At 38.0% G+C, this 23,088-nt stretch overlaps 1 protein-coding gene across 1 annotated transcript; it reads right to left on the bottom strand.

Moving 5' to 3' along the window:
• Nucleotides 1–8,365: 8,365 nt before the first annotated feature.
• On the bottom strand, nt 8,366–9,901 carry nkx3-1 (NK3 homeobox 1). The gene is made up of 2 exons (XM_006625486.3): nt 9,518–9,901; nt 8,366–8,925 (listed from the first exon to the last, which is right to left on the bottom strand). Exons 1-2 carry the CDS (start codon nt 9,807–9,809, stop codon nt 8,492–8,494), a joined length of 726 nt encoding a protein of 241 aa, XP_006625549.2. The 5' UTR covers nt 9,810–9,901; the 3' UTR covers nt 8,366–8,491.
• Between the last annotated feature and the right edge of the window lie 13,187 nt (nt 9,902–23,088).

Raw genomic sequence — 23,088 nt, 5'->3', positions numbered from 1 at the left:
AAAGTGTGGAGGCAGGAGAAATTAACAATGGGATCCATCCCAACTCTGTAGTAGTATTGGACACTGGTTCATTTGACTGTGTTTTAAACTTTAAATAAGAGCCTCACTCCATCCATCTCATCTCCCAGTTGCAAGTTATGAACTCATTTCTTAAAGATGGATTGCAGATGGATAAACGGAAAAGGCCTCTAACACACAGAAATCATCCATCAAGTCCTGCGATTGTTGTCCACAGTTGTTGAAGGTTTTAACTTAATCAGAGCCTGATAAAGTTAAGGTGTTCAATGCATTTCCAGTCTATTGTTGTCTTTTCCTTGTTCTGCCTTAGCAGAACATTGGCCAGTTAAGCCTGTGGCTTTAACCAGACAATCTGACACATTTTCAGCTGGCTTGGCCCTTCACTGAAAGCGCTTGTGCTTTTTTTTTTCTTTGGTTTTAATTTAAACAGGTTGCAAGAAGTGGGAAATATCAGTGCAAAATAAGAGCCTGACCCCTCCTCCAACCAGTACAATGGTTTTGAGGTCTATGAAAAGTCACAGCCCATCAGCTTTCCTTCGCTCTCTGCTTGCCTTTCCTGAAGGCCCATGCTCCATTAGGAGAGAGAGAGCAGAGGGAGAGAGAGGTTTCACTGCCAGTGATGCTGAACTCCTTATCTGCAAGTTTAAGTGGTTAAAACGTCTGTTTCAAAACAGTTCTGATTCAGCTGTGGGAAGTGGTACTGACATGCTTCCCTTAAAACGTCAATGAGTTTGAATAGCTTTTGGGTTCTTTCTGTGAGACCAGTGCAGTTATCCATGAATGCTAGAGCTATTGGTTCCCGGTTTTTTCTCTGCCTTTCCATTCTTCTTTAAGAATTCAGATTGTATCGGCTGGAGAGCTTAGAGCTTCTCAATTACCACTGAGAAACGCGTGGAAAGTGTTTAGGGAAAAAAAAAACAATTATTTTGCATTGTAGCAGCTCCGATCAACCAAGCCAGCATCATGCTCATGAATACAAAAAGAAAGAATCTAAAAAAACTAAAATCTAAAAAATTACTGTGGCATAATCAATCCTTGCAAGCCAACAAGTGGTCTCGTAACCTGGACTAATCTTTCATGTGGCCTAAACGGATTTTCATGTGGAACCTGAGATTAGTGAAAGAAAAGAATGAGAGGCTTCTTAGGGCAGTCAGATTTCAGGATGGCTGCAGCACAGTCTCTAAACTGATTGGTAGTGCTTTGAGTGATATACTGTAGTAAGTCCTTCTGATTTACAAGTGGTAATGCCCTAGATAGAAAATCTGTTTCTCCTCATTGGTGGGAAGACACTTGAATGGATTTTTATAAGATTGACCTCTAAGAAAACTTACAACGGTACCTCTGTATGGTGACATCACATGGTTATCAAGACTTTTTTGTCTACACTTAACTGTAACTGTACTTTCTGGGTACTTTCACAGATTCAATACTGAGAAAAAATAGCAAAGCGTATTATAGCTCTATCATGAAAAAAGAGTGACATCGCCATACAGTTCTACAGTTGTTAAAACCTTCATAAGAAAATAGCTATCTCCTGTTAGTTAATGCAAGTGTTGCCAACTGTTGTTCACAACCTCCAACTAAAAGGATGTTTAAAGGGAGAAAAAGAGTTAATTTTAGCTATTCAAAAAATAACCTCTTGTCCATTGATGAACTTAGAAGTTGAAGCACTGAAGAAGATATGTTTGTTCTCTCCAGTGGATCATACGACTGAGACACTGTTCCTATAGATGGGATTTCACTGTAAAGTTCCGATCCACGATATCATATTTCACATTGTTTTCCTTCTCTTAGAAAAACTCAAACCAGGATTCAGTGCTGCATTTATGTTTGACTATCTTTTACTAAAACTAAAAAAATTGGTGACTGAACTATTACAGTGTTTTCACAGTTATTTCACATAAATTTCAAGTACTTTTAGAAACTATTCTACAATCCTTTGCACATGTACTTAGACCCTTCCTATGGTGTTCCATTTTGTGAAATCACAAAATGATGCATACACTTTTTAAATTTAATATTTTATTGTTCAATGTGGCATTAAAGGATAAATTAATTAAACGTCAATAAAAAAACAGACATATGTCGATTGCAAAAGTATTTGGACATGTATACTCAATATTTGGGGAAGCAACTTCGACAACAATTCTAGCCACTAGTGTTTTTGTGTCTCTACCAGGTTTATACACTCTCTGGGACCAGCTATGGACCATTATTCTTGGCAAATTTGCACAAGCTTGCTCAATTTATTTGGCAACTGTAAGACTTTCCATTCAGACCAGAAAGTTTTCCGATTTTCTCTTGTCTGACCACAGAACCTTTTGCCACATGTTTGCAGTATCACTCAGGTGCTTTGTTGCAATTCCATGCAGGATCTGAGAGGGTGTTTCTTCTGTTCCACACTATGTCTGTTCCTTTGTGAGGTGTCCGGGGTGTCGTAGACGCACAGACATTTTCTGCCCTCTCAGCCACTAAACTCTGTAAATCTTTGAAAGTCACCATTTGGCAGTTTGGAAGGACAGACTGATCTGGGCAGTGTCTGTGTGTCCTCCACTTCTTAATGATTACATTCACCATGCTTAACAAAAGATCAAGGCACTTTGAAGTGCTTTATTCTCTTTTTCTGATCTGTGCCTTTATGTAATGCTACCACCAATGCATTGTTTTGAGAAATATGTGGCTTAGATTGTGTGTATGACAAATATTAATTCCATTCAACATCAAAGTGTCATGACTGTGAGCTTTAAAGCAAAAAAAAATGTGACAACTGTGCAGTGGTCTGAATACCTTTGCAAGGTACTGTGTGGAGTTTAATTACATTTCACTTTGAGAACAGTGTTACTGTCATCTGCACCCTTCGCATCTTGGACCAGGTGTAATTGTGAGTGGCTTTTGATAAAAATATCGACACTGTTGGAAACGTACAAGTGTTGAACTGTATGTTGTTCTCTTTAAAATTAATTCTATAACAAGAAGCATGATGGTCTACGTGTTTTATATGACAAAACTGAGATATATACAAATACTGGAGCTGCAATAAAGAATGGGACATAGGGAAATGTTCAGAAACATGTAAGAAAAAAATTATGAAAGATTTCCATATGAAAGATGTACAGCGATCATACAGTGATTTCAATTAACATCATACAATATAATGGAAAGATGCACAATCTTTACAAGAAACAATTAAGTTTCATGACAAATGTTGAAAGGGAGATGTGTGGTTTCTTTAAAGCATTTTAAAGAAGCGGAGTGGTGGTTTTGTGGCTAAGGATCTGTGCCTGTGGCTGGAAGGTTGCTGGTTCAAATCCCACAGCCAGCAGAGGAATCCTACTCCATTTGGCCCCTGAGTAAGGCCCTTAACCCCAACTGCTCTAGGGGCACTGTACAACAGCTGACCCTGTGCTCTGACCCCAGGCTTCTCTGTCTATGTGTCTCATCAAGCTGGGGTATGCGAAAAGATGAATTCCTAATGCAAGAAATTGTATAGGGCTAATAAAGTTATGTTATTTCATGAATTATCCAAAAGCTGTCAATAGCACTTTGCGTCTCTGTGCTTTGAAACACCGCAGGATGGCCTATCCCTATTAAAAGGTGATCCTTAGGTCAAGCACTGCTTCAGGACTGGCTGAAACAAGTCAGATAGCTCTCCTGGTCGCATGTCTGTACATCTGAGATGGGAGGCAGACATGATAATCCGTTACCTCTGTTTAGAAACCGACCAAGTCCTAATTAGGTGTGCAATGTTCAGTGACCTCAGCTACTGAATGAAACAAATTCCACAGCTGTTAAAATGTGGAAAGGTAGCATTCCACTATCCAGTCTTCATTCATCACCGGAGTGTATAAAACAAAGCCATTATCTTGCTAGGGATTAGTACTAAGTGGCACGCAGTGTGTTGAAGATGCTGCCCTGCTACTGCGGTTATGTGACCTGCCTTCCAAACTCAGTGCCTGGTGTTATAAGCAGTGTCAGTAACCCCTACATCTTTTATATCTAAATTGACTGCTAAACTACACTGTTTCAAAGTAGGTGTGCTTGTGGCTAAAAACATGTGTTGCTTGTATTGTTACATCTCAAAGAATAAATTGCATTTCATAGTACACATGTGTTAGAACCAAACAATGGTGGGTTAGATATTTTGTAAACTGTTTTCCCAACTGCTAGTAGATGGTTGTTCTGAAGACCACAGCAAACTAATTCTTGAAGAGGGCTGGTGAATCATCAATGGCTTACTCTTACTCTTGCTTTTCTAATAAGATCATGTGCCCCTCTCTCAGTCTTCTAAATTGATTCCAATGTGTATGTTTTAGATTTTGTATCTAAGGTTCTTGTTTTCCATGTTTTTGTTGGGTTTCTTGCTTCTTTTAAACAGTTTTTAAGATACATGAGTCCTTTTGATCCATTTTTTTAAAGTGACTGTTCTGTTATGACAGTTTAAATTAGAAATCTAATTAAACTTTAATCTGATGCAGCCAATTGATATGAAAAATGTCATTAATGGAATAGCTCGTTAACCTCTTTTGTTCCGTTGAAAGCCATTCATGATACAGCTTATGAAGTCCAACTACAAATGGATTTGATTGTGGCTTCAATAGCTGTTGTTGAAGCCTAGCACTCATTAAAAGACATAAAGGTAAATTGCAAGTATATGAAAATATTTTAAGAGTCAACATTAGAGTTTCACTTTGTATAACTTCCATAAATGTAGGGCAGGGAATGTTTAATACTGTACAAGCATCTACTCGAAATACAATTTGTCAACCTGATAATCTGGATTGGTGAAAGACACTGAATTGGCCATGTCTAATTGATTAATGAGAATTGTCAGCTACCCTTGCTTCACTTCACTGCATGTTTAGTTTAAGATGATATACAGAGCAAATTCTGGACACACATGAAGACGTTACTATAAAACAGGTGATGAAAGCTGGGGATTTATTTCAGGTTGAGAATCACTGTGAAGTAATTATAAAGAGTTGCTTTGCCATCAATTTCATGCTAAAGTACATCATATTGACTTTTCCTCCCACATGATGAATTGAAAACAGCACAATATCCCCTCTTTTAGAATTAATCTAAAAATATCAATAGCAAACATCAACAACCCCTGAAAATGAGAAATGCTCAGATCTGTGATGGTCAGAGATACTTAATTAAATACAACCTTCATGACTGTATGTATATTTAATAATTAGTTTTGAAATATGTACTTGCTTTTCCTCACAAAATATGAAAGTGTATGAGTAGTTCAACAAATTAATGGAAGAAGGTACTGTATTTGACCTCATCATAGAAATGTGGCTCATGGCCTCATGGCACACTTGAAAATGTCTTACTTCACACTCAAAGGAGAAAAGGTCTTGTTTGTCTTTTAGGCCGAAGGACAGCGCTTCATATGAGGTTAATCCCCCTTAAAGCATCAGATTTCGGCAAATCTGGTCATCCTGGCAAATCTGATCAGCTCCCATCAGGTGCTTAGTGAAGAAAGGTGGGGGACCTACTCAGAAGTATAATGAACACTGCTTATGTATGAAACCCCTAAACACACAATGAAGACATCAGTCAGCTTGGTTCAAGCATGGACGTGAGTTTCTTGAAGATGATCCAAGACTCAGACTCCCTGCTGATGTTACCACAGGTGACAGGATTGCCCAGGCTAGGACAGATAATTGCACTAGAGATGGATGAGACAACAGCATTATGATAGCATCTTACCTAGAAATGTTTTGAGGATCATCTACAAGCTCTTTTAAAATTGTTGACAGAATCTCTGTGGTCGCTATTGTCACGAATGGAAGCAATGAAACCATGATCTCCTTGGAAATCTTCAGTGAGGATCCAGCCAGCCTCCAAGTCTGAGGCTTGGATTCATCACTGGGACCATGAGAACAAACATTCGAGCACTAGAAGTGCAGGGGTCTCCATCACCCGGGAGGATCTTCGTTCAACCATTATCAGGCAAGAATGAACTAAACTTCCACAGGGTTGCAAAGGGAGTCCTGGCAACTCACAGACTACTATTACAGGGGAGGATCATACCAACTTGATTAAAGTCCTGAGGTGGAAGAGCTCAGGGCTTTTATCCTAAGGCAGTAGTGTTCACAGGTTTAGATGATTTGATGTCAAGATTAACATTGAAAGTGATACCACACCTTGTGGTTAGAACCATTTTAAGTGCCCCTTTGTATTAACGTATTGAACCAAACTTGTACGTTTGTCCATAAATATTCTGTTGCCTATGTGGAGGTTAAAAGAACCAACCAAACATAAAATCAGCCAGTACATAAAAAATAGATATTGATGAATAATCACCTAAAAGGGCAAACTTGAATGTTTCTTTTTCTGTAACGTGAGAAGGGTCTGTTTTCAGGATTTGCATTCCTGGGCTGTGTCCAAGCCTTTCTCTTATCTCGTTTCTTACTGCTCCTGTTGAGTGTGCTCTCCATCACTCATTGTTACAGCATGTGCTTTGAGATTGTTTCCTTGAGCCTCACAGTGCAAGTGACCTTCGGAAAGCCTCTCAAAGCGCAGTGAAGGGATGTGATGAGGGGAAGTGTTTCTGTGTTGCACCGATCAGGGTTTGTGTCACTAAAATGATGCTCTACTACAGACAGTAGTATGGAAATTGCCATTTTCTATTAAATTAATGGTGGTGGTAACAGAAGCAAGGGAGTTATGTGATTTTTGTGGATGCTCTTTGCAGACTTTGGGAGAACTTTGTACACCACTGTGCTCTTCAGGTGCCTTTTTAATAACCCTTTTAATCACAATATGAATTAATAAAAGGTGTCATAGTTGATTGGGGTAACAATAGTGCTAAGCTACAGTAGCTTGCTTCTACCAACACCCTACTTTTATTGAGGTAGTTTTGTGCCTCAGCAGTTAGAATGGAAAACAAGAATTCCACTGGATAGCAACAGTAATATATGGTGTGATATTCAATGAACCAGTTCAAACCTGCTAGTTTTATTGTGCACTACTTTCCAAACAACTCAAGTGCTCAAAAGCATCAGTTTCCTAGAGATCCCAGAATTGTCCAGAAAAGCACAAAATGAAGAGGCAACACCAGCATTTGAGGAAAGTTTAAAATCACATCACTAATGAAATTGGATGCAAAGTACATAAATGTGTTCATCTAAGCACCTTGTTCTGGCTATAATATTCAGCGAGAAACTAGATCATGTAAAATACGAGTCGTATAAACTTTCCTCTTCATCTTCTTTCTATCTATACGCACAAAATTTAACATACAGTACATACTGAATGAAACATCCTGCCCCTGACAGCCTGAACAGGTTGCAATAGTTTCTTGTGGATTGGTTTGTTCTGATATTTTCAAGCTATCGACAAAATGATAATACTATGATGTATGTAGGGGTTCTTGAGATACAAGGCACCACCACCTCACCCAGAGTAAATGATAAACCTGCAATACAGGTACCTTGATCTCTATCTTAATAACTCAAACTACAGGATTTGAAAAGGCCCCCATGTTTTTACTTGACTCCCTGTCTGTATCCAGTGTACTGGTGCCAGTTTGTGCATTTCAGCAGAATTTGAATACAGTTGCGATCATTGTTAGCCCACGAACTGAAGAGCTTGTTTCTATTGCCACAATCTCAGATTTAATCCAGCAGGAGTCTCCATCATGAGAGACACATTGAAATGTGTTGCAGGATTTCTCCACATGAAAAGCCTGACCCACATAAGTCACACAGAAAACAGCTACTGTTGGAAAGATTTTATTTGATTTAAATGTAATGTACTGAATAAATAAAAATTAATACAAAATTACACATCGATGTAGAATAGTTACATACTGTCTTCAGAATGAAAGGATTGACGTCAGAAGATTTAAATTAATGCAATACGACTTATATGAATGTCACTATATAATATATATTGAGCAATATTCTCAACACATATCAGAGTTGATGTGTGTTTACAGCAGGAAAACATACAAGAATAATATTGCTATACTGCATATGTACAGTAGCGTGAAGTTTAATTATGCATTTTTCTAATTATGGTTTTCTTAATAGTGCATTATGATCGTTGGTGTTGTGTACATATTAGGCATATGTGAATGTTATTACTCATTTAATTTACTGGTATTAAGCATAAAGGCTAAAGGAAAATGTGTGTCATTTAAATAGAACAAAAGGCAAACAGAAGTGTGCTTGGATTTCTTAACAGAATACGTGTTAGGAGGAAAGGAGTGCTAAAATTAGTATTTCAGGGCAGAATTTGAATACTTAATTTATATGAGATTTACTTTAACGACTTCATAACCAACCTCGCCCCCCCAAGTCCAAAAAGAGAAAAGCTATAAGCAATATACCAATAGGTGAAAAAAGGTTTATTATAAAAAAGAAATAATATTTACATGTTTTTATTTTGTATCACATATATAATATAGAAAACAGCATAACTGAAAAAATATAAATTATTGAGGGCCCGTTTCGGGTTTTCACCACACAGCAGAGTTCCATACGTTTAGCCCATAAAGGCAGGGCTGTTGATCGTGGTAAGTCTTGTACATGGTCGCGAACAGTGACGCTCTTATCAAGTCCTCCTCCGTGCCCAAGCAAGGCAGTCCAGTGGCTCTTTTAAAGGGGTCTTTGCCATATTCGGTAGCCAGCTGTTTCCGTTTGGTTTTGTATCTCCTGTTTTGAAACCAGATTTTGACCTGTGTCTCCGTGAGCCGCAGGCTGTGGGCCAGGTGCGCCCTCTCCGGGGCCGACAGGTACTTCTGGTGGCTGAATTTCTTTTCCAGCTCCAGCACCTGCAAGTGCGTGAACGCCGCCCGGGAGCGCTTCTGCTTACCGCCTGAGCTCCGACTGTCCGCGGACCGGCCGCGGCCACACTCCGGGGAACTGCCACAAGGCGGTCTTTCGTTGCGGTCTGCGGGGACAAAATCATTTGTTCAGCTGTTTTTCGGTTACAACACATCATGCCAACAATGTTCGATTTCCTATAAGAAAGGCAACACAGATTACAGACTTTATTTTTATGAAAGGCTATATCATCCCAAGGCCATTTAAGGTTATAACTTAAGGGTAATGATAATGCATTGTTTTTTTGTTTTCATTTAGGTTATTACAACATACAGTGAAATTAATGGGATAATGACAGTCCTTAAATTGTTATTTTTTAAAAATGTCTGTCATTGATCAGGACTGACTAGATTTAACAGATGTTTCCTGTCGTTTACTAGCTACATTGTAAGAGCGCAGATTTCAGGTAGCCCAACGGACCGATATTCTAGTTTATCGATTATTTTACACCCTGGCATTCACAACAACTTTTACAATAAAAACGTCAAATTGCGCCTTTAGAAATGTAATGCAAACTGTCTAGAATGGTTCTGCGCAAATCCTTCTCCCATCACCCGAGATTTAAAACTTATTTCCCCTTCCTTCCCCACGAAGATGAATTTGTAACCCGTTTAGATCTTCCGTTCGGAAGTTTGCAGAAGACTGTGGAGTTTCCTCACCGTTTCCCACAGCCTTCAAGTCCGTCGAGGTGTTTTTGTCGTGTGAGCCAGTCTCACGAGCATGGCTGAAAGACTCCTGGATGTCTTCGTTTGTGGAATCTGCACACGCAAAAGCCCTTTCGCCAGTGGCGCACCGTGTGTCCCGACCTGCCGAGATGCTGTCGGGGCTTTTATCGCGTTCCCTCGGTTCTTTGGCACAGGCGTACCTTGGGGTGCTCAAGCGTGACTCTTCCTTAAAGGCCAAAATGTCTTGAATAAGAAACGACGTTAACGGTTTAACAGAAGCAGACATTCTGTCAGCCACACAGCAGCTTGGTCCCACAGCAAGAAACAGATTTTGTTCTATGATCAATAGGATCTTAAAACCGTTCTGCAGCTCTTTCCTTTGCGCCTCCTCGATTTATACAGGACTAATCGCAGACGTTGTCGTTCCTTCTCATTGGAAGGTGACTCATAGGGAGAATATCATTGGCTGGGCCGGAGCTAATGACAGAAACAGATCTGCTCAGTTCACACTTTTTTTTACCTGATAAATCACTACGGTGTTTTTATTTCGGATAGTCTATCCTTGCGCAGTGATGACATCTACAGTACTTTTCAATTTCATATGTTAATTGAGTTTCATATGTAGAAAATATGCATTGAACCTTTATTATTATTTATAGACAATCGCTATAAAGTTTTTTAAAAGATTTTCACGGATGTTAGGTCTGTATGTAAGATATGCATAGGATATTTATGATTGTAGGCAATCGTTACGTTTTTAAAATGTTTGAACGAATTTTAGTTTTATGGTAAAAAATACACATAGGACTTTTATGATTGTTTGTGGGCAATCGTTACGTTTTTAAATATTTTAACGGATTTCAGTGTTTTATCGTGATCTTTACGTTTTTTTCACTCACTGCATTTAAAAAAACAAACTGGGCATCCTCGCAGAAATTAAACCATATTAAGCTGCACTTCGCAAATAATAAAAAGAGAAATTTGCACTGATTAACAGTGAATGCGCGTAGCCGTAGCAAATGTTAGGATACGTGAAACATGAAATATTTCAAAATGACAGCATTTTTTTAAAAATTATGTAGTGAAACTGTAACATATTGTATGCACTAGACATGTTCTGCCTCACAATCAGTCGTTAAACGACTTAACGACTAATAATTCTTGCACCTGTACAGTTTGTTCATGAACAATTAAACGACACGAAGACAATTTCCCCATTTGTAATATTATTATTTCTAAATCAGGTTTCCATTTGCGCTGGCAGGTAGGCTTGGGGAAAATAAAAGTATTTTGAATACGCCTGTTAATATATGCGTTTGAAATGTTCAGATTTGACAAAAATCACCGTTTACATTAACGGGAATTTCATGCACAGGACGGATTAAATGCAGCAGAAAAGTAAAGCAATACGAAACTTTTGCTTATCAATGGCAATTAGTATTATTTGGAAAAATAATTTTATGTGAGGACTACAGTACAATACTACATTACTTGAAAAGCATCAATTTGCTTTGGTGGGAAAACTGTTTTTTCTTTCACTCTGTCTACAGAAATGCAATTGGTATTACCTTTGATGCCTTGTGTTGGAGCATTTTATTCAAAATATTTCTAAACTAAAATTATGGCTTTCTACAGCTTCACTGCATAATGACAAAGGATTGAGTAGATCAGACCATGTGCCATATTTGTTCTTATTACTTCTAAAATATAATGCTATATACTGTATATAACTTGTTACAAGTCATAAGGAAATGTTAGGCTATTAAATACCTACACACAGGTACACAGATTGAAGAGTCTGTAGGACTGCAGGACCACTGTGTTGGATTTATGCTTAACCACACGTTAATTGATTTCAGCTTTCTATTTTGAAAATATTTGTAAGTTTTGTAAACCGACTGAATTGGCAATTCAATTAGTATCAACCCAGTTCTGACTTCCGTTTTCAGAACCACCCTCGTTTGGGCACGGTGCCTGAAATGTAAGATATTAGCCCTCTGGAGGAGGCAGAAATCGTGGGCGTGTCTTCTACTGTGTCATTCCCACCTGCGGCTGTTCTTCCTCCGCTGATCAGGAGGCAGGAGCGGTTTTCATGAGAAGCAATGGCCGATGTGGTGACGGAGTGGATGAGGAACGTTTGTGCACTGACATATTTAGAAACCGAAATCCACGAAGTAGGTTATTTTTTACATTCAGTACTGACCAAGGCAATATGTTGAAAAAAAGTATAAACAAGCCCAATTAACCTGAACAGCCCAATTAAATCACCAATTAGCGCTGGAGATATAGAGCTCAGCTGGAATGGAATTCAGAAGACAGTGTTTCTCCAGGACTGGAGCTGGGAAGCCGTTCTGTAGACAATGGACTGTAGGCTTACTCTGTTACATTTGACATATCATTTAATACCAAATAACAGATTGTCTCCAGTTTACATGTTGACCATAGGTTGTGTATAATTGGATGTTAATGACTGATACACCACAACCAATTTAATTTAATAAGAACAAAGACATTTTTAACAAGAGCAAAGCAGTGAACTGCAGGAAGGTGGGTAAGTCTGTTGTGTGTTTTGTCTTTGAGCATTAATTAACCTACACTTAGATGTAACTAGCAAAATAACAGTAGTTTCTGAGGTTATAAACATGAGATAAGATAACGCCTCAAGGTCCTGGTGAGGGTTTAATTCATTGTTCATCCCAGTAAACAGATTACTGAAAAACACTGGTTCCTATGGCTGATACAACATCGTTCTTTCTCGTTAGTGCCATTTATTTTTTTTATTTTTTTTAGCTGTAGTGCTCATTTCAAGTTGCATCATGATGAGCAGTTCCAGAGTTGTGATGCATTTCTGTAGCCTTAGTTTTCACTTCAAGTGGAGCTGAGGATGCTGTTATTAAAGAGTATTGATGCTCATAAAAAAACAAAATGTGCTGAAATAATTTTTGGTATGGTGCCAACTGGCAACATTCAAGTGCAAGCTCCTGTGCGGAGCAGCATATAAGGGCTATTTGATTCTGAATACTGCTACACTGTATTTGGGTCCAGTCCAGAGTCATTTCAGAACCATCCATCTATTTCATTATTTTACAAAATGCTGATAAATGCTTTACCAAAAGATTTCCAGCATAACTATTTCAAATATATACAAACATAACCTAAAAACATATATCATTAATGTTGAGCTAGAATTACTTTCTGCAGTTATTTCTAGTCCATCTTTAATAAAAGTTTATCCTCTTTTAATTTACATTATGTGGTCTCTGGTGCAGAGTCCCCTAGTTGCTCTGAGGTCAGTGGTGTATGGTACATATATTGTGGAAGCACACAGTTTTTTTTTTCTGGTTTTGCATTCTGATATATTTTTACAGTGTTGGTTCTGTCCTCATACACCAGATTACCCAGCTACAGCGGGAGAAATTTCTCCAAAATTCAAAATATGTCAAGAGACATTTCAGTAAGGATTTCATATGGTTTTGCAGATCATTCAAAAATTTCACTTTGTGGGGGAAAAAAAGGCAATGGAACAACAACAACAATAATAATATAGAAACATAGGCATGGATGTTTTTTGGAGGGTGAGCCAGAGGACTCCAGACCAGAGGGTTGTGAGTTCAAATCCAGCTGATGCTATGCCTCCTAGCAAGGTATTTAAAGCAAACCCACCTGGTTTAATCTGAACCATCATTTGAGAAAATATGGTGATTGTAACCTCTTCAAGCTGCTTTGCTTAAAGGCATCAGATATATTAATTCATAAAGATCTTTACCACTTAATGATGTGACCTACAGCTTTGTGTCGTCAACAGAAGGCCTCTGAAAACAGTTGAAACTGGCTCGGAGAAGGAAACTGTGGTGTGTTAATGTCACCCCATCTGTTATACATCCCTCATAAATAGCTCGGCTATCATCATCATCACAAAGTAAAAATGTACAACTCAGTCAAAGTTAGACCCAGAATGTGTCAGATTGGGATTTCTTGTTTTTACTAGCCTGATATTGTATCTGTGGCATTATTTGTGTAGCATAGTTGTTGTTTACTTTTACAGGGCGGAGAATGAAGAATTTTTCTGGGTCAGGGTTAAAGTGAGTAGTTTATTTGTTTTTCAAGATGTTTCTAAATATTTCCAAACTACTAACAATGTCTGGTTAGAACCTGAACCAGTTTAATTATCATCATCATCATAATCTTATGGCATTGCTATTTTGATTTTTATCTGTTTGGGTATTTCTTGATGATGTATTAACCACAAGTCCTGTCTATGTATCTGGTTATGGTACCTTAATAAACACAGAGTCATACCCTTTAGGTCACCCAGGAAGTTTTGTTTCACAGAACAGTCCTATGTGTCATGCAATTCTTTTTTTTTAATCAAGTGATTTGCTGTTTTCTGTACAAGATACCACCCAACACCAACATTGAATATTAACGAAGTCAATGTAGATGCTTCTTAGTGCAGTGTGTATCGCGCTAAAAATTAACTTCTTCTGAATGCCATGTAAGTAAAAAGAACTGATATTTTTGGTTGAAGAAAAAGGAATTATGCAACCCTCCTCCCTCCTACCCTGTGTGTTCAGTAGGAATGAATGAAATGTATTCAATGCTGGCTTGTACAGGACAGTTGTAAGATAAGACTATCTCCCAGATAACAACTCAACACAGCTCTGGATACAGCTCCTGGGACTCTTATCTGTTTGGCTGGTAAACAGCTGTGAAAGATTTATTGTGCAACGGGATAGCTGTAGTATTTTCAGATGTGCCCTGAGTGTCAGAGCACCCTCACCCTGGGTTCTGGGGAGTGAATTAAGTTCCTGTTGAGCAGGGCCCAGAGAGTCTTGCAGTGGTGGAGCTGTCTGGGTGGCCCAGTGGGAGTTTCTTCAGCAATGTGGCCAAATCATTAGCTGTGGTACTTCACCTGACGCACACATTCTGCTCCATTTGTTTGTTTGCTGGCCCGCTGTACTGGACTGACCTCTTTAGGTTTAGGTAGGGAAAGGTCTGGAGCTTCCTCGTCTCCAGTCCCCCTTTACAATAACAGAAGCCCCCAGAAGTTTAAACAGGCAGCACAGACAAAAAGTCTGACCGCTTGGGCTGTGCTTCACTCTTCCTGAACTGCTGCCTCTCTTGTCACTGCTGACCTGGCCCAGTGATGTCTGGGATGTCTGTTTTTTTTTTTGCTTTGCTTTTTCCGTTTATTTCTTGCAATTTTAAGAAACAGCTACAAACAAAAAAGACCATACACAGGCGCTGAGATGCCTAATTAAATCCAAGCACATGTATCTTCCCAGGTCGTTAGAATAAAATGGCACTTCTTCATATGGAGGGTCAGAAGGTTGTGAGAGCAGTTATCATGATCAATATGGAAATTCTTTACCTGCTGTTGCTATACAGGACAGGTGGAGAGCAAGCTACTGTCTAATGTTTGCTTCTGATTTTTATACTTCAAATTAAGTATCTGCACCTTCAAATGAGGTATCTGCACTGCTCGGACTTTCCTATCACAGCCAGCCAGCCACATGGTCCTGGGGCCTTTGTAAATGCTCCTACACACTTTATAGTATGTGCGAGTGTGCTGCTTCATTTAATTGGGTGTTGTGTCAGGTTGTTATTTTGCTTCCTCATTGGATAGACAATTAACAAAATGAAAGACTCTTGACCAATCTAAAAATGTTAGAAACCATAATCCATTTCTTGCATATCAGTGTCATGTTGATAATAGCATATATGCGAGTGTGTTCTTAAATGTGTACTTCCTATGTAAAGTCTCTTGCTGATGTCAGTCTTAATAACTAATGCGCAGTGGTACAGTATTGATTTGGAAGTTCAACCAGCTATGTCATCCTGAGGCCTTGTTAACGTAACACAAGGAACGTGATGGGAAGAACACTGGTTGTGTCACACAAGTCTTGTGTCCCTGTGGAATATGTATTTGGCCTTTTTTTTGTTATTGTAGCTAACGCAGTTGCCCTGATATCCAGTGACCTAGCCTAATCCACCACCAGATGTGGGATAGTGAGGTTTCTGACCTCTTAGTCCAGGAAACCATATGTCTTGAACTGGCTTGCTCTGTGTTTTTACTAACTGTGTAGTGCCAGTCCAATGGAGACCCCTCAATCGATCATTTCTGGGGTTCCATTTCGATCTCAATTACTGCTGCAGTGCTCTTTCTCAGGCCTGTATATATTTACAGGAGTTTTTAGTGGTTAGAATTCTTTTAAACATTTACTTTAAAACCCGAGTGAAAATTACAATGGTTTTACTTAAGTAAAAGGCAAAGCTATGAACTCAGAGAAAGGTGATTGAATATTGCTGGACTAAGGGTTTTATACTTCTTTTTCTGAAGTCACTTGTATTGTTCTTTGGTGATGCAGTGCACAGCATGATGAAAATCTGTAGTGTGTAGGATGAGCTTTATTTAGTATTTCAGTTATGCTCTATTTATGTTAATAGACACAACTTGATGAAAGTCAAAAGACTGAAATGTCGGGTAAAGAACAATTTTGGGATCAGGAGATGACTGATCTGAAATGGGCACAGGGCATACTCCGCATGTCTGACAAAGTTAACAATTAAAATGAACACATACACGCAACAGGGAGAAATACCTCAATGCAAATCAAATGCAAGATTGTTCGTCTTCCACCAAAGGATAACATTTTGTCTTGTCTGCAGAATTGCGACGGTGCGTTCATTTAAGAGTCTCCAAGTAAAACTTTTCATTTCCTTGAACTTGCCTTGTACAGGCGTGTGTTAACATGGGACTGACATCACGTTAAAGGAAGGAATGGCGTTTGATAGTCACGATGGTGCAATACCGCCCTCTTGTGGCTCAGACACTGCAGACCAATGTTTCTCGAAAAGCTTTTGCGTTGGTCGAATATTGGGAACATTACGATTCTGTAAGTGTTCGTGAACACTTTGTTCAACCTGTTCTCGTCATATGTATTTACATATTTTTCTTGTTTTGCACTGTGAATTGTTTGCTTATTTAATTATTTGTCCTTAGCTATCCTTACTGCTATTTAAAATCCAAGGCGATTGAAGCACCATCTCGTGAAAAAGTTTTAATGTCATACAACCTTAAAACCTACAACAAGGCCTTACTGAAGGCCTATAACAGGAATAATGTTGTGGAATTTGGATGGATTGTTGTTGCCAGAAAACCCAGACACATGAAAGCGTGTGTAATTCCAGGATGAGGACATGTTAAACCTTTGTAGAATCATTGCTGTCTGTCAAGTGTTTCTAGCTAAATGGATCAGATTTAGAAGTTTTGCCAAAGGTTGGTGCTTTTGCGGTCAAGTCAAAATGGCCAGTTGCAGTACCAATTCATATTAGGTATGCGGTTCTCACGAACACATAACACATAACATAACTTAACATCGAAGGAGCTATTAATTAAAAATTTCTGAATGACAATCTGTTTAATGAAGTGCACACAATCACTAAATGTTCTCTTCATCTGTTGCGGTTTGCATGAGCTGCGTACCGAGGGTTAGCTCTTGTTCTGTACAATATTATATGTATCCACCAGAGGGCGACACACACGTTTTCCTTTTTTGTTGCGAATAACGTGATCTTTAAAGTCTTCGTCGTACATTGCTGGGTATGGTACAAAAGGAACTCCTCTCATTTCTTCCAGGTGTTACTCAAGTTCGAGGCTCCAAGAGTTTCAGTATCAATATCAACGTTTGCCTTTTCTTACATTTTCTTTGAATAAGTTTGTGAAAACAGAAACAGAGAGGGCGTCATAGATTAGTCTTCAATATTTATTGAACCGATCAGGATAATCAAGGTGTATTTCTGATATTTAGTGTTTTTAAGAAAACTCGGGTATTAGGTTACATTTTCTAAAGTAAACATAAGTCGGTCAAGGAATATGCGTTAAACCAATCAGAATCAACTGAAACGCTGAAACGTCCTGTATAAGTGGTATATTGAATGTCGAGTAGTCTCGCAGATCTTGTATCATGTAAAGTCTTTGATGGTGTTCTTAAAAATCACGGAAGTGCAATAAATCTCTTGTAACCTGATCATAGAAAATTCTCACTGGTCCTCTAACATCTGTGCTTGAATGGTGGTATCTACAGCTATTGTATTTGTATTTAAAACTCGTGGGAGTCGGTTTAACTCCATCTTCACTTTTCCTGAAAAGGTGCATTAAGACCAAGGGAAAGGGGCGTAGAGATTAGAATTTGTGAGGTTCAAGAAGTCTTGAGAAGCTGTGTGGTGGAAACCTTGAGTGCTGAAAAGATGAATGACACCTTAGGGAGTGTATTTCCTCTTCTAATTTATACAATTTATTAAAATAATCCGTATCTATTTATCTGACTTTTCATATTCCTTTCTCAACCTCTTAATTATGACCTGCTGTAAGATAAGAAATATGTTCCTAAACAGTGTCACCTACATGTTTTTTAGTCATAAACAATTCTTTCACACCCTCATTGATTATTGAGTGAACATACAATGGGTATCTTGCTGTTAAATAATGCAAAGACATAGGAGTAGTACTTTATGTCATAGAACAACTGCACTTTGAAGGTCTACTCCTCATTCACTGGTCCTGAAGGTTTCAAATGAAAGGTTTATCACTCTGTCTTGGAAGAGAGTATTTTCTGCCTTTTTTTTAAACAAAGTGGTTTCAGAAATGAATTTTGCGGTTTGCTTAATGTTGTTTGCTATATCTTAAAATATACCCATAAGTACCCTTTCTGAGGGCTGAAGGAAGGAAAATGTGTTCATTTCAGTTTTGTTTGCCAAGCTATATTTTATGTTGAATAACTGTATAATAAACCTTTCATAAACACACACAAAGTCATGTGAAGAAAAGTTCAACAGCATAAAAACGACTATGCGGTGTTTAAGTTACAGAAAAATGCTGTTTTCCCAGAATGCCACTGAGCTATAATTCATTCTTGCCGAAAGGACAAGGGCTTGTTTATAGACCGCAGACAGAGTGCTCAACCATCTCCCAGCTGAGTGATGCTCTTTAACTGCAGACAGATGTGAACGTCTTAAAATGGTGTGACCGGCATAAAGGCTCTTGATTTTGATCTGTATGAATATCCTACTAAATCTGTGTAAAAAACATATAAGAGGACCTTTCTTAAGTGAGCCTGCAGCAGTCTGAGGGGGCTTTAAAGAGACGAAGTGAGAAATAAACTCAAAGTATATAATCCAGTATCAGTCAGGTTGTCGTCTGTCTTTCATCTGTCTTTTAACCCCAGCATATTTATGCATAACACTGTACATCAAGATAAGAGAACATGCATTGACTATAATTTTTGCAGATCTCTGTCAACTTCTTCTCTCATGAGTTCAATTGATATCACTTTTGTTTTAGTGCATGAGGTGTAAAATGTCTTCTTTTGCTTATTGTATCTCAAACATCATTTAAATTATTCCTTTTCTGGAGAAAATTTGATTTTTCAGCAGGTACAGGACATGTGAAAGGCAGTACATGACCTAAACAAATACAAAAGGTCAGAAATCCAGAGCTTTAATTCACTTTTTTATTTTGATTTTGTGCTTTAATGTAGGAGAAAAGCGTAAAATGTCATATAGTCTCTCTTTTCTGACACACACAGCTTACCGCTAAAGGTCTCTGAATGAACCAAAGCCCCTGAATCAAAAGAAATGATCTTTAATTTGAAAAGATGAGTCTACAAAATATTGAGTAAAAAAGCTGCTCTCGTGTGTAAATCCACATCCCTTGCTGTTATACAAATGAAAATACAGCATTGATATCTCACAGTTAACTACTTCTTAGGAGCATTTTCAGTAAATTGGGCTATTCGGAAGGTTGATCTGACCAGATATGTTTTGGAACCAACTTGCAATATTTTCACAATAAATAATCAAAAAAGAGAGAAGGTATTTTCAATAGACTTTCCTCAGAAAACAAGTTCCAATAAATAATGAAGCGACAATATTCACAAATGAAAATGACATTTTCAATACTGTGGAGCTGAGAGTTAATTTGTACAAAAAACAGGTCATTTCACATGCTAGGCTCTACTACAGTTACCATAATTAATATCTCATGAAACATATGAAGTGTCAAGTGTCAGTTTAGTGAGAACATGAAAAAATGTTACGGTTTGGGAATTGTTACACCCATTATGGTCCCGTACATACATACAGTATAGTTGATATGACACAGGTGTATGGGTGGAAAAAAGGCAGGTTATGAGAGTATATAGTTTTTGGAACAGTGGATTGGCAAAAAGATCATTGATAGCTAAATCCACTGTGTACAAATACGTATAGTTCAAAAGGTCTGCTCTTAATTCAGTATGAATACACATCACACTGTTGCTCAGAATAACTGATTTTTTTTTTCCCATTTCTGAAAGTGTCCCAAAGCCTAGTTTTACATCTTGGAAGAGCTAGAATTGCTTTAGTGTTTACAGAAACATCATTGAAAAATACCCTCGAGATTTTAAATGACTTAACTTATTATCTTACAAAGAAAACATAAACTCTGACTTAATTCCCAGGTGAAAGATTCAGGCGGTAAAGATGAATAGCTGATAATCTTCCAAATGTCAAACACAGAATTATATAAGATGTCATCTCACAAGTCAGAGAATGTCTTTCTAGGCAAAACTCCTTGCTGTTGGTTGAACACAAAGAGAGCGCTTTTACACAGTACTGAAACAGACTCCAAAGCTATAGCTTTAGGGAACTTCTGACAGGTTTCTGAGCACGAATGAACGACAGATCATGGTACATCTGATGTTTCCCTGTTTCGCGTACTTGTTTTGGCAGAAGTGAAGGATCATTGCAGATCTTTTTCTTTAAAGAGAATTGTCAGAGTGTGTTTTTCACAGATAAGTTGGGTATCTATATAATTTAAGGCGAGATTTCATAGTGCAGTTGAGTCTTTTAAGAGCTCTGCCACTGTCATCAGTATTATGGGAAAATATATGGATTGCATTTTACTATTATATATTTTTGTGATGTATATTTGAAATAAAAAGTAGTAATGTGTAGATTTAGATAAAGCTAGCAAATCTGAATGGTATAAACAATCCTATTCAATAGTTTATTGGAAGCATTCAATATTTACAGCCAATCCGCTTTATATTGAATTTGAATTTATATTGAATGAACTAGATATTCACTTTAATGTAACTGCTATAATTGCATCTATAACTATACTTTAGCAGAATAATGTTTAGAATGTATTCAAATATGATGACATTCATAAAATGTTTGCTGTTTGCTGAATTAACACCTGGTTTCTCCTTATAAAAAGCAATACGTCAACATTTAAATGTTTTAACTTATTTTCTAACCTTATGTGTTTGTATTTTCGTCTGGGGAACAAATGTGTGAGAACATTCATGGAAAGTCTACGTTTTTAAATATAAAGCCCAGAGTGTTACATTAGCTGTGTGGAAGTTAAGTAAGATAGTGTCTTTATAATCAAGCTGGAGCTACAGCTGTGGTCCTGGATGCCAACAGTCCTGCAGGTTTCTCTAGGTAGCCTGAAATAGTTAATAATACAGAGTTATGGAAATTAATCCCTCCCAATTAAGCAGTCACTTGGTCCAATTAAATCTTTCAGGGCTCAGTTGAAACAGAAACCAGAAAAGACTGACTTTACAGGAATGTATGAAGGAACCATAAGATCCACTGTAAGAGTTTGGTGTTAGGTCTGTGTGCCAACCATCTGATAACAGCAAATACTGTACTCTTGTTGTTTTCCCAGAAATTAAAAATAGATAGTGTTTACCATCAGTAGTCATTGTTTATTCCAAACTTCTATTTAAGGTTAATCATTGTTTTTCTAAACTGTCATATATTGATAGGACAATGGGAATTATTAAACATTTGTTTTTATTATTTGTAACTGATCCTCTGTAAAATATTTTGGATTACTTTTATCACACCTCTTTGTGCCTTCTGAAGCTCATGTGCATTTAATTAATCATTATGATATGGGTTTTATCTTTCGTATTTTCTCTACCAAACTCTCATTGTGTCTAGACTACACCATATACAGTGTGTGTGTGTATATATACATTGGATGATGCCAGTGTGGGCCGTTTTTCCACGCTTCTGTAACAGGAGTTGGTGTCTGTTGGTAATTGCTAGTGTAACGGTTCTTTGAGTTTCTGCCCTTGCCTCTCCTGCCCTGCCAGTTCGTCCCTCACTACCTGAGTGCGAACCCGGGTCTCCGGCCTCACACAACAGGGAATTTAACGGCTGAGCTAAAGGAGACCTCCCTCACCCCGGGCGGCTGAGATCCCTGTTGTACGCAGGGGCGTATTCGTTATACAATACACACCCATTGAGAGGCTTGGAAAAGCCCTCATAAAGCTGGTTCCTTTCAGGGTTCACCTCAGTCTTGTATTACAGTAGTTTGTGCCAGTGTGACTCAGTGTGTTGCACAGCGGTGACATGGCATGTTACAGCGATCTTGTGCGAGAGAGCTTGCCAGCCTGATGGCTTTATCTGATCTCCTCAAGTGGCTGGGTCTCCACTGTGTCTGCTCCTAGAGCTGCTCGGAGAAATGCCATCCCCTTATCTCCTGATCCTGTTGTGGTTCCCCCTGTGGACATCTCTGCTGGTCACAGGCTTTGTCCTGGCTTACATCAGAAGAAGGCAACAGCAACTGGTGAGCCCATTTTTCACCAGCAGAAAGTGAGAGACACACCTAAGTAGCTGACCTCCTGCACCCATATTACCTATATAATGAGTGTGTTTGATGTGTTCAAATAAGTTTCTCCAATAATTGTACACATCTTTATTTATCATGTATAAACATGGACAGTACATCTATTTTTAATTGTCCACACATTTTGTTTTCTGTAAGTATTTAATAATGTGACTGGATTTCTAGGTTTAACTGGTCAATAGGATCATTAATGTTGTTAATTAAAAAATAATTAAGTAATTCCATCTGGACCAGTGTCCATTCATATTTTACCCTTAGTAGTGTCAACTCCATAATGGTGAAACAGTGCTTCCAGCTCCTGCAAGTCTTTAATTAGGGCTTAAGACTAAGGTTTTAATCACTCTCAAAGCCTAAAAACTCTTTCTATAAGTGGCAGACGGTTTGAGTAGAAAGTTCTCTGTACTTCATAATAAAGGAAATGTGCATGGAGCACTAAATGTTCATCCCTAATATACACACCTTTTACATCTTTAATTCCTTAAGGGCCGAAGGAGTGTGTTATCGCTACACATTGGCTAAGGAAACCAGATTTCTTCTTACATAACTGAAATTAAGTTTTTACTTCATTTCACCGTTATTGTGGTGGATTAATTAATTATTTAAAAATTAAGAATGGATTTATATGAAATCAATTCAAATGCTTTTTCAAAGTACGTCAAAGTTATATATTAGACTGATCGATGTGCTCCACTTCGATTTAATAAAATGTAAACGTGTTTTTGATTCCCTTTAACGTAAAATCTTAGAGACCCCTTCAAAGACTTACGCTGTTCAGTAAAACTACCACTTACCGACCATCAAAGGAACACTATCTGGTTTATCTTTTACATATTTTGCCAAATAACGTTTAATTCCCTTAAGAATTTGCCGATCTACAATT

The sequence above is a fragment of the Lepisosteus oculatus genome, chromosome 2, assembly GCF_040954835.1.
Source record: "Lepisosteus oculatus isolate fLepOcu1 chromosome 2, fLepOcu1.hap2, whole genome shotgun sequence".
In the NCBI taxonomy this organism is placed as follows: Eukaryota; Metazoa; Chordata; class Actinopteri; order Semionotiformes; family Lepisosteidae; genus Lepisosteus; species Lepisosteus oculatus.
This window is presented reverse-complemented; position numbering and strand designations above follow the sequence as displayed.